Source organism: Oncorhynchus keta, unplaced genomic scaffold, assembly GCF_023373465.1.
Source record: "Oncorhynchus keta strain PuntledgeMale-10-30-2019 unplaced genomic scaffold, Oket_V2 Un_scaffold_5439_pilon_pilon, whole genome shotgun sequence".
NCBI lineage: Eukaryota > Metazoa > Chordata > Actinopteri > Salmoniformes > Salmonidae > Oncorhynchus > Oncorhynchus keta.
Genome location: NW_026290959.1, coordinates 1 through 16,166, shown reverse-complemented (window position 1 = coordinate 16,166; position 16,166 = coordinate 1). Strand labels below are relative to the sequence as shown.

General features: G+C 44.6%; 1 protein-coding gene across 1 annotated transcript in view; it reads right to left on the bottom strand.

Annotated features, from left to right (window-relative positions):
• The window catches only part of LOC127929125 (solute carrier family 15 member 1-like), a gene marked incomplete at its 5' end in the record, with an annotated part of 68,990 nt that extends 53,080 nt beyond the window's left edge, over positions 1–15,910 (bottom strand). Inside the window, 3 exons of the mRNA XM_052516661.1 lie at positions 4,270–4,314; positions 15,186–15,275; positions 15,824–15,910. Of these exons, the coding sequence (XP_052372621.1) occupies positions 4,270–4,314; positions 15,186–15,275; positions 15,824–15,910 (222 nt within the window). The remainder of the gene's footprint in view (positions 1–4,269; positions 4,315–15,185; positions 15,276–15,823) is intronic.
• Between the last annotated feature and the right edge of the window lie 256 nt (positions 15,911–16,166).

The following is a 16,166-nucleotide window of genomic DNA, read 5'->3' as shown; positions in this document are numbered from 1 at the left end:
TCATTAATTCAGGTAAACATGTCCTTGGGTGTCATTAATTTAGGTAAACATGTCCTTGGGTGTCATTAATTCAGGTAAACATGTCCTAGGGTGTCATTAATTCAGGTAAACATGTATTTCGGTGTCGTTAATTCAGGTAAACATGTTCTTGGGTGTCATTAATTTAGGTAAACATGTCCTTGGGTGTCATTAATTCAGGTAAACATGTCCCTGGGTGTCATTAATTCAGGTAAACATGTATTTGGGTGTCATTAATTCAGGTAAACATGTCCTTGGGTGTCATTAATTTAGGTAAACATGTTCTGGGTGTCATTAATTTAGGTAAACATGTCCTTGGGTGTCATTAATTCAGGTAAACATGTCCTAGGGTGTCATTAATTCAGGTAAACATGTCCTTGGGTGTCATTAATTCAGGTAAACATGTCCTTGGGTGTCATTAATTTAGGTAAACATGTCCTAGGGTGTCATTAATTTAGGTAAACATGTTCTTGGGTGTCTTTAATTCAGGTTAACATGTTCTTGGGTGTCATTAATTCAGGTTAACATGTTCTTGGGTGTCTTTAATTCAGGTAAACATGTCCTAGGGTGTCATTAATTCAGGTAAACATGTCCTTGGGTGTCATTAATTCAGGTAAACATGTCCTTGGGTGTCATTAATTTAGGTAAACATGTCCTAGGGTGTCATTAATTTAGGTAAACATGTCCCTGGGTGTCTTTAATTCAGGTTAACATGTTCTTGGGTGTCATTAATTCAGGTAAACATGTCCTAGGGTGTCATTAATTCAGGTAAACATGTCCTAGGGTGTCATTAATTCAGGTAAACATGTCCCTGGGTGTCATTAATTCAGGTTAACATGTTCTTGGGTGTCATTAATTTAGGTAAACATGTCCTTGGGTGTCATTAATTCAGGTAAACATGTCCTAGGGTGTCATTAATTCAGGTAAACATGTTCTTGGGTGTCATTAATTCAGGTTAACATGTTCTTGGGTGTCTTTAATTCAGGTTAACATGTTCTTGGGTGTCATTAATTCAGGTTAACATGTTCTTGGGTGTCATTAATTCAGGTTAACATGTTCTTGGGTGTCATTAATTCAGGTTAACATGTTCTTGGGTGTCATTAATTCAGGTTAACATGTTCTTGGGTGTCATTAATTCAGGTTAACATGTTCTTGGGTGTCATTAATTCAGGTTAACATGTTCTTGGGTGTCATTAATTCAGGTTAACATGTTCTTGGGTGTCATTAATTCAGGTTAACATGTTCTTGGGTGTCATTAATTCAGGTAAACATGTCCTTGGGTGTCATTAATTCAGGTAAACATGTCCTTGGGTGTCATTAATTCAGGTAAACATGTCCTTGGGTGTCATTAATTCAGGTAAACATGTTCTTGGGTGTCATTAATTCAGGTAAACATGTCCTTGGGTGTCATTAATTCAGGTAAACATGTCCCTGGGTGTCATTAATTCAGGTAAACATGTCCCTGGGTGTCATTAATTTAGGTAAACATGTCCTTGGGTGTCATTAATTCAGGTAAACATGTCCCTGGGTGTCATTAATTTAGGTAAACATGTCCTTGGGTGTCATTAATTCAGGTAAACATGTCCTAGGGTGTCATTAATTCAGGTAAACATGTATTTCGGTGTCGTTAATTCAGGTAAACATGTTCTTGGGTGTCATTAATTCAGGTAAACATGTCCTTGGGTGTCATTAATTCAGGTAAACATGTCCTTGGGTGTCATTAATTCAGGTAAACATGTATTTGGGTGTCATTAATTCAGGTAAACATGTTCTTGGGTGTCATTAATTTAGGTAAACATGTCCTAGGGTGTCATTAATTCAGGTAAACATGTCCTAGGGTGTCATTAATTCAGGTAAACATGTCCTAGGGTGTCATTAATTCAGGTAAACATGTCCTTGGGTGTCATTAATTCAGGTAAACATGTCCTTGGGTGTCATTAATTTAGGTAAACATGTCCTAGGGTGTCATTAATTTAGGTAAACATGTTCTTGGGTGTCTTTAATTCAGGTTAACATGTTCTTGGGTGTCTTTAATTCAGGTTAACATGTTCTTGGGTGTCATTAATTCAGGTAAACATGTCCTAGGGTGTCATTAATTCAGGTAAACATGTCCTTGGGTGTCATTAATTCAGGTAAACATGTCCTTGGGTGTCATTAATTTAGGTAAACATGTCCTAGGGTGTCATTAATTTAGGTAAACATGTCCCTGGGTGTCTTTAATTCAGGTTAACATGTTCTTGGGTGTCATTAATTCAGGTAAACATGTCCTAGGGTGTCATTAATTCAGGTAAACATGTCCTTGGGTGTCATTAATTCAGGTAAACATGTCCTTGGGTGTCATTAATTCAGGTAAACATGTCCTTGGGTGTCATTAATTCAGGTAAACATGTCCTTGGGTGTCATTAATTTAGGTAAACATGTCCTAGGGTGTCATTAATTTAGGTAAACATGTCCTTGGGTGTCATTAATTCAGGTAAACATGTTCTTGGGTGTCTTTAATTCAGGTTAACATGTTCTTGGGTGTCATTAATTCAGGTTAACATGTTCTTGGGTGTCATTAATTCAGGTTAACATGTTCTTGGGTGTCATTAATTCAGGTTAACATGTTCTTGGGTGTCATTAATTCAGGTTAACATGTTCTTGGGTGTCATTAATTCAGGTAAACATGTTCTTGGGTGTCATTAATTCAGGTTAACATGTTCTTGGGTGTCATTAATTCAGGTTAACATGTTCTTGGGTGTCATTAATTCAGGTAAACATGTCCTTGGGTGTCATTAATTCAGGTAAACATGTCCTTGGGTGTCATTAATTCAGGTAAACATGTTCTTGGGTGTCATTAATTCAGGTTAACATGTTCTTGGGTGTCTTTAATTCAGGTTAACATGTTCTTGGGTGTCATTAATTCAGGTTAACATGTTCTTGGGTGTCATTAATTCAGGTTAACATGTTCTTGGGTGTCTTTAATTCAGGTTAACATGTATTTGGGTGTCATTAATTCAGGTAAACATGTCCTTGGGTGTCATTAATTTAGGTAAACATGTCCTAGGGTGTCATTAATTTAGGTAAACATGTTCTTGGGTGTCTTTAATTCAGGTTAACATGTTCTTGGGTGTCATTAATTCAGGTTAACATGTTCTTGGGTGTCATTAATTCAGGTAAACATGTCCTTGGGTGTCATTAATTCAGGTAAACATGTCCTTGGGTGTCATTAATTCAGGTAAACATGTTCTTGGGTGTCTTTAATTCAGGTTAACATGTTCTTGGGTGTCATTAATTCAGGTTAACATGTTCTTGGGTGTCATTAATTCAGGTAAACATGTCCTTGGGTGTCATTAATTCAGGTTAACATGTTCTTGGGTGTCATTAATTCAGGTTAACATGTTCTTGGGTGTCTTTAATTCAGGTTAACATGTTCTTGGGTGTCATTAATTCAGGTTAACATGTTCTTGGGTGTCATTAATTCAGGTTAACATGTTCTTGGGTGTCTTTAATTCAGGTAAACATGTCCTAGGGTGTCATTAATTCAGGTAAACATGTATTTCGGTGTCGTTAATTCAGGTAAACATGTTCTTGGGTGTCATTAATTTAGGTAAACATGTCCTAGGGTGTCATTAATTCAGGTAAACATGTCCTTGGGTGTCATTAATTCAGGTGAACATGTTATTGGGGTGTCATTAATTCAGGTTAACATGTTCTTGGGTGTCATTAATTCAGGTTAACATGTTCTTGGGTGTCATTAATTCAGGTTAACATGTCCTTGGGTGTCATTAATTCAGGTAAACATGTCCTTGGGTGTCATTAATTCAGGTGAACATGTTCTTGGGTGTCATTAATTCAGGTTAACATGTCCTTGGGTGTCATTAATTCAGGTTAACATGTCCTTGGGTGTCATTAATTCAGGTTAACATGTTCTTGGGTGTCATTAATTCAGGTTAACATGTTCTTGGGTGTCATTAATTCAGGTTAACATGTTCTTGGGTGTCATTAATTCAGGTGAACATGTCCTTGGGTGTCATTAATTCAGGTTAACATGTTCTTGGGTGTCATTAATTCAGGTTAACATGTTCTTGGGTGTCATTAATTCAGGTTAACATGTTCTGGGTGTCATTAATTCAGGTGAACATGTCCTTGGGTGTCATTAATTCAGGTGAACATGTCCTTGGGTGTCTTTAATATTGAATTCAAATCTAATTTGATCAATAGTAATAACCCTTATATCATTGTTGTTCCTGAGGGTTGAATTACACGTACAAAGTTTCCATCCATGTTGGTGGCCTGGAGGGTCCATCTGGAGCCCTGGGGAGGAGACACAGGAGTTTAGGAGGATCTCAACCGCCTTAAAATACTGTCTACTGCCAAGGTGTAGTCTGTGGTTCTATGGCACAGCTCAGTCTACTGCCAAGGTGTAGTCTGTGGTTCTATGGAACAGCTCAGTCTACTGCCAAGGTGTAGTCTGTGGTTCTATGGCACAGCTCAGTCTACTGCCAAGGTGTAGTCTGTGGTTCTATGGAACAGCTCAGTCTACTGCCAAGGTGTAGTCTGTGGTTCTATGGAACAGCTCAGTCTACTGCCAAGGTGTAGTCTGTGGTTCTATGGCACAGCTCAGTCTACTGCCAAGGTGTAGTCTGTGGTTCTATGGAACAGCTCAGTCTACTGCCAAGGTGTAGTCTGTGGTTCTATGGCACAGCTCAGCCTACTGCCAAGGTGTAGTCTGTGGTTCTATGGCACAGCTCAGTCTACTGCCAAGGTGTAGTCTGTGGTTCTATGGCACAGCTCAGTCTACTGCCAAGGTGTAGTCTGTGGTTCTATGGCACAGCTCACTCTACTGCCAAGGTGTAGTCTGTGGTTCTATGGCACAGCTCAGTCTACTGCCAAGGTGTAGTCTGTGGTTCTATGGAACAGCTCAGTCTACTGCCAAGGTGTAGTCTGTGGTTCTATGGCACAGCTCAGTCTACTGCCCAGGCGCTCTCTTTTGACGACTTCTGTAACCGTAAAAGCCTTGGTTTCATGCATGTTAACATTAGAAGCCTCCTCCCTAAGTTTGTTCTATTCACTGCTTTAGCACACTCTGCCAACCCGGATGTTCTAGCTGTGTCTGAATCCTGGCTTAGGAAGAATTTTAATTCCAAACTACAACATTTTCAGACAAGATAGAACTGCCAAAGGGGGCGGTGTTGCAATCTACTGCAAAGATTCTGTCCTACTATCCAGGTCTGTACCCAAACAATTTGAACTTCTACTTTTAAAAATCCACCTCTCTAAAAACAAGTCTCTCACCGTTGCCGCCTGCTATAGACCACCCTCTGCCCCCAGCTGTGCTCTGGACACATGTGAACTGATTGCCCCCCATCTATCTTCAGAGCTCGTGCTGCTAGGCGACCTAAACTGGAACATGCTTAACACCCCAGCCATCCTACAATCTAAACTTGATGCCCTCAATCTCACACAAATTATCAATGAACCTACCAGGTACCTCCCCAAAGCCTTAAACACGGGCACCCTCATAGATATCATCCTAACCAACTTCCCTTAAAATACACCTCTGCTGTCTTCAACCAAGATCTCAGCGATCACTGCCTCATTGCCAGCATCCGTAATGGGTCAGCGGTCAAATGACCTCCACTCATCACTGTCAAACGCTCCCTGAAACACTTCAGCGAGCAGGCCTTTCTAATCGACCTGGCCGGGGTATCCTGGAAGGATATTGATCTCGTCCTATCAGTAGAGGATGCCTGGATATTTTAAAAAATGCCTTCCTAACCATCTTAAATAAACATGCCCCATTCAAGAAATTTAGAACCAGGAACAGATATAGCCCTTGGTTCTCCCCAGACCTGACTGCCCTTAACCAACACAATAACATCCTATGGCGTTCTGCATTAGCATCGAACAGCCCCCGTGATATGCAGCTGTTCAGGGAAGCTAGAAACCATTATACACAGGCAGTTAAAAAAGCCAAGGCTAGGTTTTTCAAGCAGAAATTGCTTCCTGCAACACTAACTCAAAAAAGTTCTGGGACACTGTAAAGTCCATGGAGAATAAGAACACCTCCTCCCAGCTGCCCACTGCACTGAAGATAGGAAACACTGTCACCACTGATAAATCCACCATAATTGAGAATTTCAATAAGCATTTTTCTACGGCTGGCCATGCTTTCCACCTGGCTACTCCTACCCCGGTCAACAGCACTGCACCCCCAACAGCAACTCGCCCAAGCCTTCCCCATTTCTCCTTCTCCCAAATCCATTCAGCTGATGTTCTGAAAGAGCTGCAAAATCTGGACCCCTACAAATCAGCCGGGCTAGACAATCTGGACCCTTTCTTTCTAAAATTATCTGCCGAAATTGTTGCCACCCCTATTACTAGCCTGTTCAACCTCTCTTTCGTGTCGTCTGAGATTCCCAAAGATTGGAAAGCAGCTGCGGTCATCTCCCTCTTCAAAGGGGGGACGCTCTTGACCCAAACTGCTACAGACCTATACAGCTCACAGATTACTGCACCTGTACATAGCCCACCTATAATTTAGCCCAAACAACTACCTCTTTCCCAACTGTATTTAATTAATTGATTTATTTTGCTCCTTTGCACCCCATTATTTTTATTTCTACTTTGCACATTCTTCCATTGCAAAACTACCATTCCAGTGTTTTACTTGCTATATTGTATTTACTTTGCCACCATGGCCTTTTTTGCCTTTACCTCCCTTCTCACCTCATTTGCTCACGTTGTATATAGACTTGTTTATACTGTATTATTGACTGTATGTTTGTTTTACTCCATGTGTAACTCTGTGTCGTTGTATCTGTCGAACTGCTTTGCTTTTTCTTGGCCAGGTCGCAATTGTAAATGAGAACTTGTTCTCAACTTCCCTACCTGGTTAAATAAAGGTAAAATAAATAAAAATAAAATAAAAGCTCAGTCTACTGCCAAGGTGTAGTCTGTGGTTCTATGGAACAGCTCAGTCTACTGCCAAGGTGTAGTCTGTGGTTCTATGGCACAGCTCAGTCTACTGCCAAGGTGTAGTCTGTGGTTCTATGGCACAGCTCAGTCTACTGCCAAGGTGTAGTCTGTGGTTCTATGGCACAGCTCAGTCTACTGCCAAGGTGTAGTCTGTGGTTCTATGGCACAGCTCAGTCTACTGCCAAGGTGTAGTCTGTGGTTCTATGGCACAGCTCAGTCTACTGCCAAGGTGTAGTCTGTGGTTCTATGGCACAGCTCAGTCTACTGCCAAGGTGTAGTCTGTGGTTCTATGGCACAGCTCAGTCTACTGCCAAGGTGTAGTCTGTGGTTCTATGGCACAGCTCAGTCTACTGCCAAGGTGTAGTCTGTGGTTCTATGGCACAGCTCAGTCTACTGCCAAGGTGTAGTCTGTGGTTCTATGGCACAGCTCAGTCTACTGCCAAGGTGTAGTCTGTGGTTCTATGGCACAGCTCAGTCTACTGCCAAGGTGTAGTCTGTGGTTGTATGGAACAGCTCAGTCTACTGCCAAGGTGTAGTCTGTGGTTCTATGGCACAGCTCAGTCTACTGCCAAGGTGTAGTCTGTGGTTCTATGGCACAGCTCAGTCTACTGCCAAGGTGTAGTCTGTGGTTGTATGGAACAGCTCAGTCTACTGCCAAGGTGTAGTCTGTGGTTCTATGGCACAGCTCAGTCTACTGCCAAGGTGTAGTCTGTGGTTCTATGGCACAGCTCAGCCTACTGCCAAGGTGTAGTCTGTGGTTCTATGGAACAGCTCAGCCTACTGCCAAGGTGTAGTCTGTGGTTCTATGGCACAGCTCAGTCTACTGCCAAGGTGTAGTCTGTGGTTCTATGGCACAGCTCAGCCTACTGCCAAGGTGTAGTCTGTGGTTCTATGGAACAGCTCAGCCTACTGCCAAGGTGTAGTCTGTGGTTCTATGGCACAGCTCAGTCTACTGCCAAGGTGTAGTCTGTGGTTCTATGGCACAGCTCAGCCTACTGCCAAGGTGTAGTCTGTGGTTCTACGGAACAGCTCAGTCTACTGCCAAGGTGTAGTATGTGGTTCTACGGCACATCTCAGTCTACTGCCAAGGTGTAGTCTGTGGTTGTATGGAACAGCTCAGTCTTCTGCCAAGGTGTAGTCTGTGGTTCTATGGCACAGCTCAGTCTACTGCCAAGGTGTAGTCTGTAGTTCTATGGCACAGCTCAGCCTACTGCCAAGGTGTAGTCTGTGGTTCTATGGAACAGCTCAGCCTACTGCCAAGGTGTAGTCTGTGGTTCTATGGCACAGCTCAGTCTACTGCCAAGGTGTAGTCTGTGGTTCTATGGCACAGCTCAGCCTACTGCCAAGGTGTAGTCTGTGGTTCTACGGAACAGCTCAGTCTACTGCCAAGGTGTAGTATGTGGTTCTACGGCACATCTCAGTCTACTGCCAAGGTGTAGTCTGTGGTTGTATGGAACAGCTCAGTCTACTGCCAAGGTGTAGTCTGTGGTTCTATGGCACAGCTCAGTCTACTGCCAAGGTGTAGTCTGTAGTTCTATGGCACAGCTCAGTCTACTGCCAAGGTGTAGTCTGTGGTTCTATGGCACAGCTCAGTCTACTGCCAAGGTGTAGTCTGTAGTTCTATGGCACAGCTCAGTCTACTGCCAAGGTGTAGTCTGTGGTTCTATGGCACAGCTCTTGTCTACAAAGTATCCTTGAAATCTAGCAGGGCTGTTTTGGGTTAGGGGTTAGGGTGAGTAGTGTTAGGGGTTAGGGTGAGTAGTCTTAGGGGTTAGGGGTTAGGGGTTAGGGTGAGTAGTGTTAGGGGTTAGGGTGAGTAGTCTTAGGGGTTAGGGGTTAGGGGTTAGGGGTTAGGGGTTAGGGGTTATGGTGAGTAGTCTTAGGGGTTATGGGTTAGGGTGAGTAGTCTTAGGGGTTAGGGTGAGTAATCTTAGGGGTTAGGGTGAGTAGTCTTAGGGGTTAGGGGTTAAGGTGAGTAGTATTAGGGGTTAGGGATTATGGTGAGTCGTCTTGGGGGTTAGGGGTTAGGGTGAGTAGTCTTATAGGGTTAGGGGTTAGGGTTAGGGGGGTTAGGGGTTAGAATGCCACTGAGTAGCACGTTCAGAAATGGGTTAAGGTTAGGGGTTAGGGGTTAGGGGTTAGAATCCCACGTTCAGAAATGGGTTAGGGTTAGGGATTAGGGTTAGGGTTAGTGTTAGGGATTAGGTTAGGGATTAGGGGTTAGGGGTTAGGGTTAGGGTTAGGGATTAGGGTTAGGGGTTAGGGGTTAGAATGCCACTGAGTAGCACGTTCAGAAATGGGTTAAGGTTAGGGTTAGGGGTTAGGGGTTAGAATCCCACGTTCAGAAATGGGTTAGGGTTAGGGGTTAGGGGTTAGGGGTTAGGGGTTAGAATCCCACGTTCAGAAATGGGTTAGGGTTAGGGATTAGGGTTAGGGGTTAGAATCCCACGTTCAGAAATGGGTTAGGGTTAGGGATTAGGGTTAGGGGTTAGGGGTTAGAATCCCACGTTCAGAAATGGGTTAGGGTTAGGGATTAGGGTTAGGGGTTAGAATCCCACGTTCAGAAATGGGTTAGGGTTAGGGATTAGGGTTAGGGGTTAGAATCCCACGTTCAGAAATGGGTTAGGGTTAGGGGTTAGGGTTTAGGGGTTAGGGGTTAGAATGCCACTGAGTAGCACGTTCAGAAATGGGTTAAGGTTAGGGGTTAGGGTTTAGGGGTTAGGGTTAGGGGTTAGAATCCCACGTTCAGAAATGGGTTAGGGTTAGGGATTAGGTTAGGGGTTAGGGGTTAGAATGCCACTGAGTAGCACGTTCAGAAATGGGTTAAGGTTAGGGTTAGGGTTTAGAATCCCACGTTCAGAAATGGGTTAGGGGTTAGAATCCCACGTTCAGAAATGGGTTAGGGATTAGAATCCCACGTTCAGAAATGGGTTAGGGTTAGGGGTTAGGGTTTAGGGGTTAGGGGTTAGAATCCCACGTTCAGAAATGGGTTAGGGTTAGGGATTAGGGGTTAGAATCCCACGTTCAGAAATGGGTTAGGGGTTAGAATCCCACGTTCAGAAATGGGTTAGGGGTTAGGGATTAGGGTTAGGGTTAGTGTTAGGGATTAGGGTTAGGGGTTAGGTTAGGGTTAGGGATTAGGGTTAGGGGTTAGGGGTTAGAATCCCACGTTCAGAAATGGGTTAAGGTTAGGGGTTAGGGGTTAGGGTTAGTGTTAGGGGTTAGGGTTAGTGTTAGGGGTTAGAATGCTACTGAGTAGCACGTTCAGAAATGGGTTAGTGTTAGGGATTAGGGTTAGGGTTAGGGTTAGTGTTAGGGGTTAGGGTTAGGGTTAGGGTTAGGGTTAGTGTTAGGGGTTAGGGTTAGGGTTAGGGTTAGTGTTAGGGGTTAGGGTTAGGGTTAGTGTTAGGGGTTAGTGTTAGGGGTTAGGGTTAGGGTTAGGGGTTAGTGTTAGGGGTTAGGGGTTAGGGTTAGGGTTAGGTTAGGGGTTAGGGTTAGGCCAGGCCAGGGTTAGGGTTAGGGGTTAGGGGCCAGGGGTTAGGCCAGGCCAGGGGTTAGGCCAGGGCCAGTTAGGGTTAGGGGGTTAGGGGGTTAGGCCAGGCCAGGGGCCAGGGGCCAGGGTTAGGGTTAGGGTTAGGCCAGGGTTAGGGCCAGGCCAGGCTAGGGTTAGGGTTAGGGGTTAGGGTTAGTGTTAGGGTTAGGGTTAGGGTTAGGGTTAGTGTTAGGGTTAGGGGTTAGTGTTAGGGGTTAGGGTTAGTGTTAGGGGTTAGGGTTAGTGTTAAGGGTTAAGGGTTAGGGGTTAGAATCCCACGTTCAGAAATGGCAACAAAAGACAGTCAACAAATAAATCATAAGGAAGAAGGTTTTGAAGTGATACAGATCTCTCCTGTATCTAGGAGATATAACAAAGCTCAGGCAATATAAATATATATATATCATTTTCTTTACACATATTTAACCCCATTTTGTGGGTAGTTTCAAATCTACCTCCATAATTCCATACATTTTTCAAACCAGGACCGGGTACCTTCAGATGAGAAGTGTCTCATGGTCTGCCAAACAGCGCTCTCGCTCTGCCAACTCTTTCACTGCCGATGCAGAACATCGGCGGACGATTGGATTGGATTGAGACGCAGCCAAAAATATATCTATCTCAAATTGATATCTGTACCATAAACAGATCTGTCTAGCTGAAACTGATCTCTCTAGCTGAAACTGAGTACTTCCGGCGCCGACAGAGATGGCCGCCCGCTCGCGTTCCTAGGAAACTATGCAGTTTTTTGTTTTTTACGTGTTATTTCTTACATTAGTACCCCAGGTCATCTTAGGTTTCATTACATACAGTCGAGAAGAACTACTGAACATAAGAGCAGCGTCAACTCACCATCAGTACGACCAAGAATATGACTTTCGCGAAGCGGATCCTGTGTTCTGCCTTTCACCCAGGACAACGGAATGGATCCCAGCCGGCGACCCAAAAAAACGACTTCGTAAAAGGGGGAAACGGAGCGGTCTTCTGGTCAGACTCCGGAGACGGGCACATCGTGCACCACTCCCTAGCATTCTTCTCGCCAATGTCCACTCTCTTGACAATAAGGTTGATGAAATCCGAGCAAGGGTAGCATTCCAGAGGGACATCAGAGACTGTAACGTTCTTTGCTTCACGAAAACATGGCTCACTGGAGAGACACTATCGGTGCAGCCAACTGGTTTCTCCACGCATCGCGCAGACAGAAACAAACATCTTTCTGGTAAGAAGAGGGGCGGGGGCGTATGCTTCATGGTTAACGTGACGTGGTGTGATCATAACAACATACAGGTACTCAAGTCCTTCTGTTCACCTGATTTAGAATTCCTCACAATCAAATGTAGACCGCATTATCTACCAAGGGAATTCTCTTCGATTATAATCACAGCCGTATATATCCCCCCCCAAGCAGACACATCGATGGCTCTGAACAAACTTTATTTGACTCTTTGCAAACTGGAATCCATTTATCCGGAGGCTGCATTCATTGTAGCTGGGGATTTTAACAAGGCTAATCTGAAAACAAGACTCCCTAAATTTTATCAGCATATCGATTGCGCAACCAGGGCTGGAAAAATCTTGGATCACTGCTATTCTAACTTCCGCGACGCATATAAGGCCCTGCCCCGCCCTCCTTTCGGAAAAGCTGACCACGACTCCATTTTAGTTTCTGCCTACAGACAGAAACTAAAACAAGAAGCTCCCGCGCTGAGGTCTGTTCAACGCTGGTCCGACCAATCTGATTCCACACTCCAAGACTGCTTCCATCACGTGGACTGGGATATGTTTCGTATTGCGTCAGACAACAACATTGACGAATACGCTGATTCGGTGAGCGAGTTCATTAGAACGTGCGTTGAAGATGTTGTTCCCATAGCAACGATTAAAACATTCCCAAACCAGAAATCGTGGATTGATGGCAGTATTCGCGTGAAACTGAAAGCCAGAACCACTGCTTTTAATCAGGGTAAGGTGACCGGAAACATGACCGAATACAAACAGTGTAGCTATTCCTCCGCAAGGCAATCAAACAAGCTAAGCATCAGTATAGAAACAAAGTAGAATCTCAATTCAACAGCTCAGACACAAGAGGTATGTGGCAGGGTCTACAGTCAATCAAGGATTACAAAAAGAAAAACCAGCCCCGTCATGGACCAGGATGTCTTGCTCCCAGGCAGACTAAATAACTTTTTGCCCGCTTTGAGGACAATACATTGCCACTGACACGGCCCGCAACTAAAACATGCGGACTCTCCTTCACTGCAGCCGACGTGAGGAAAACATTTAAACGTGTTAACCCTCGCAAGGCTGCAGGCCCAGAAGGCATCCCCAGCCGCGCCCTCAGAGCATGCGCAGACCAGCTGGCTGGTGTGTTTACGGACATATTCAATCAATCCCTATCCCAGTCTGCTGTTCCCACATGCTTCAAGAGGGCCACCATTGTTCCTGTTCCCAAGAAGGCTAAGGTAACTGAGTAGCACTCACTTCCGTCATCATGAAGTGCTTTGAGAGACTATGCAATCTCAACCACACTGCACACTGCCCTAACCCATCTGGACAAGAGGAATACCTATGAGAGAATGCTGTTCATCGACTACAGCTCGGCATTCAACACCATAGTACCCTCCAAGCTCGTCATCAAGCTCGAGACCCTGGGTCTCGACCCCGCCCTGTGCAACTGGGTACTGGACTTCCTGACGGGCCGCCCCCAGGTGGTGAGGGTAGGCAACAACATTTCCACCCCGCTGATCCTCAACACTGGGGCCCCACAAGGGTGCGTTCTGAGCCCTCTCCTGTACTCCCTGTTCACCCACGACTGCGTGGACACGCACGCCTCCAACTCAATAAATCAAGTTTGCGGACGACACAACAGTTTGAGGCTTGATTACCAACAACGACGAGACGGCCTACAGGGAGGAGGTGAGGGCCCTCGGAGTGTGGTGTCAGGAAAATAACCTCACACTCAACGTCAACAAAACTAAGGAGATGATTGTGGACTTCAGGAAACAGCAGAGGGAACACCCTCCTATCCACATCAATGGAACAGTAGTGGAGAGGGTAGTAAGTTTTAAGTTCCTCGGCGTACACATCACAGACAAACTGAATTGGTCCACCCACACAGACAGCATCGTGAAGAAGGCGCAGCAGCGCCTCTTCAACCTCAGGAGGCTGAAGAAATTTGGCTTGTCACCAAAAGCACTCACAAACTTCTACAGATGCACAATTGAGAGCATCCTGTCGGGCTATATCACCGCCTGGTACGGCAACTGCTCCGCCCACAACCGTAAGGCTCTCCAGAGGGTAGTGATGCACAACGCATCACCGGGGGCAAAATACCTGCCCTCCAGGACACCGACACCACCCGATGTCACAGGAAGGCCATAAAGATCATCAGGGACAACAACCACCCGAGCCACTGCCTGTTCACCCCGCTATCATCCAGAAGGCGAGGTCAGTACAGGTGCATCAAAGCTGGGACCGAGAGACTGAAAACAGCTTCTATCTCAAGGCCATCAGACTGTTAAACAGCCACAACTAACATTGAGTGGCTGCTGCCAACACACTGACTCAACTCCAGCCACTTTAATAATGGGAATTGATGGGAAATGAAGTAAAATATATCACTAGCCACTTTAAACAATGCTACCTAATATAATGTTTACATACCCTACATTATTCATCTCATATGTATATGTATATACTGTACTCTATATAATTTACTGCATCTTTATGTAGTACATGTATCACTAGCCACTTTAACTATGCCACTTTGTTTACATACTCATCTCATATGTATATACTGCACTCAATACCATCTACTGTATCTTGCCTATGCTGCTCTGTACCATCACTCATTCATGTATCTTTATGTACATATTCTTTATCCCCTTACACTTGTGTCTATAAGGTAGTAGTTTTGGAATTGTTAGCTAGATTACTTGTTGGTTATTACTGCATTGTCGGAACTAGAAGCACAAGCACTCGCATTAATATCTGCTAACCATATGTATGTGACAAATAAAATTTGATTTGATTTGATCTGTCTAGCTGAAACAGATATCTCTTGCTGAAACAGATATCTCTTGCTGAAACAGATCTATCTAGCTGAAATTGATCTGTCTAGCTGAAACTGATCTCTAGCTGAAACTGATCTGTCTAGCTGAAACTGATCTGTCTAGCTGAAACTGATCTGTCTAGCTGAAACAGATCCCTCTAGCTGAAACTGATCTGTCTAGCTGAAACTGATCTGTCTAGCTGAAACTGATCTGTCTAGCTGAAACAGATCTGTCTAGCTGAAACAGATCCCTCTAGCTGAAACTGATCTGTCTAGCTGAAACTGATCTGTCTGGCTGAAACAGATCTGTCTAGCTGAAACAGATCCCTCTAGCTGAAACTGATCTGTCTAGCTGAAACTGATCTGTCTAGCTGAAACTGATCTGTCTAGCTGAAACAGATCCCTCTAGCTGAAACCGATCTGTCTAGCTGAAACTGATCTGTCTAGCTGAAACTGATCTGTCTAGCTGAAACAGATCTCTCTAGCTGAAACAGATCTCTCTAGCGGAAACAGATATCTCTAGATTAAACTGACACATTTTGATGGGGATTTTTTCATTATGTTACTTGGTTCCATGTTACTTGGTTCCATCCATCTAGATGGGTTTAGGGTTAGGGTTCTTACCTGTTGGTCAAACAGAGTCCAGAACATGGGAAGGGGGATGTAGAGAAACAGAACCTTCAGCACCATCTTCACCTGGGCCACCAGCAATTTCTGGAGGAGAGGAGGAAGAAAGTGGAGGACGGGCAGGAGGAGGAGAGGGAGAGAAGGAGGAGGAGAGAGGAGGACAGGAAGAGGAGAGAGAAGAAAGGAGAGGAGGAGGAGGAGGAGGAGGAGGAGGAGGGAGGAGGAGGAGGAGGAGAGCAGAAAGGAGAGGAGGAGGAGAGCAGAGAGGAGAGAGGAGGATGGGAGGAGGAGGAGAGAGGAGGATGGGAGAAGGAGGAGAGCAGAAAGGAGAGGAGGAGGACGGGGAGGAGGAGGAGAGCAGAGAGGAGAGGGGAAAGAGAGAGGACGGGAGGAGGAGAGAGGAGAGAAGGGAAAGGAGAGAGGAGGATGGGAGGAGGATGAGAGCAGAAAGGAGGAGGAGGAGAGAGAAGGAGAGCAGAGAGGAGAGAAGAAGGAGGAAGAAGAGGAGAGGAAGGATTTATTATTGAGTTCTCTGTGTTGTAAACATCCTTCAGTTGACTTTCATTTTCAACAGTTTTATGAACTGCTAATTTGGTAGTGCTGGTTTTGCCATTGACCAATGAACATGGCCCTACGTCATATTTCTCATCGGCCCAGTCCATCCAGTGTTCTCTCTTAGGGAACGTCTTGCTGCGATGCCTGAAGCGGTTCTTTATGGCAAACTAGAGAGGAGCGAAAGAACACAAAAACACTTAATAGCTCTGCTGAAAACCAGATTTTGTTGTTGAATATCACATTCACTTCCTGTAGAGCTTCACATGGAAAGATATGACACTGTAAGTATTCTTCTGTCTGTATGGTATTTGACTGTCTCATCCCTTACTGTCTGTGTGTTATTAGACTGTCTCATCCCTTACTGTCTGTATGTTACTAGACTGTCTCATCCCTTACTGTCTGTATGTTACTAGACTGTCTCAT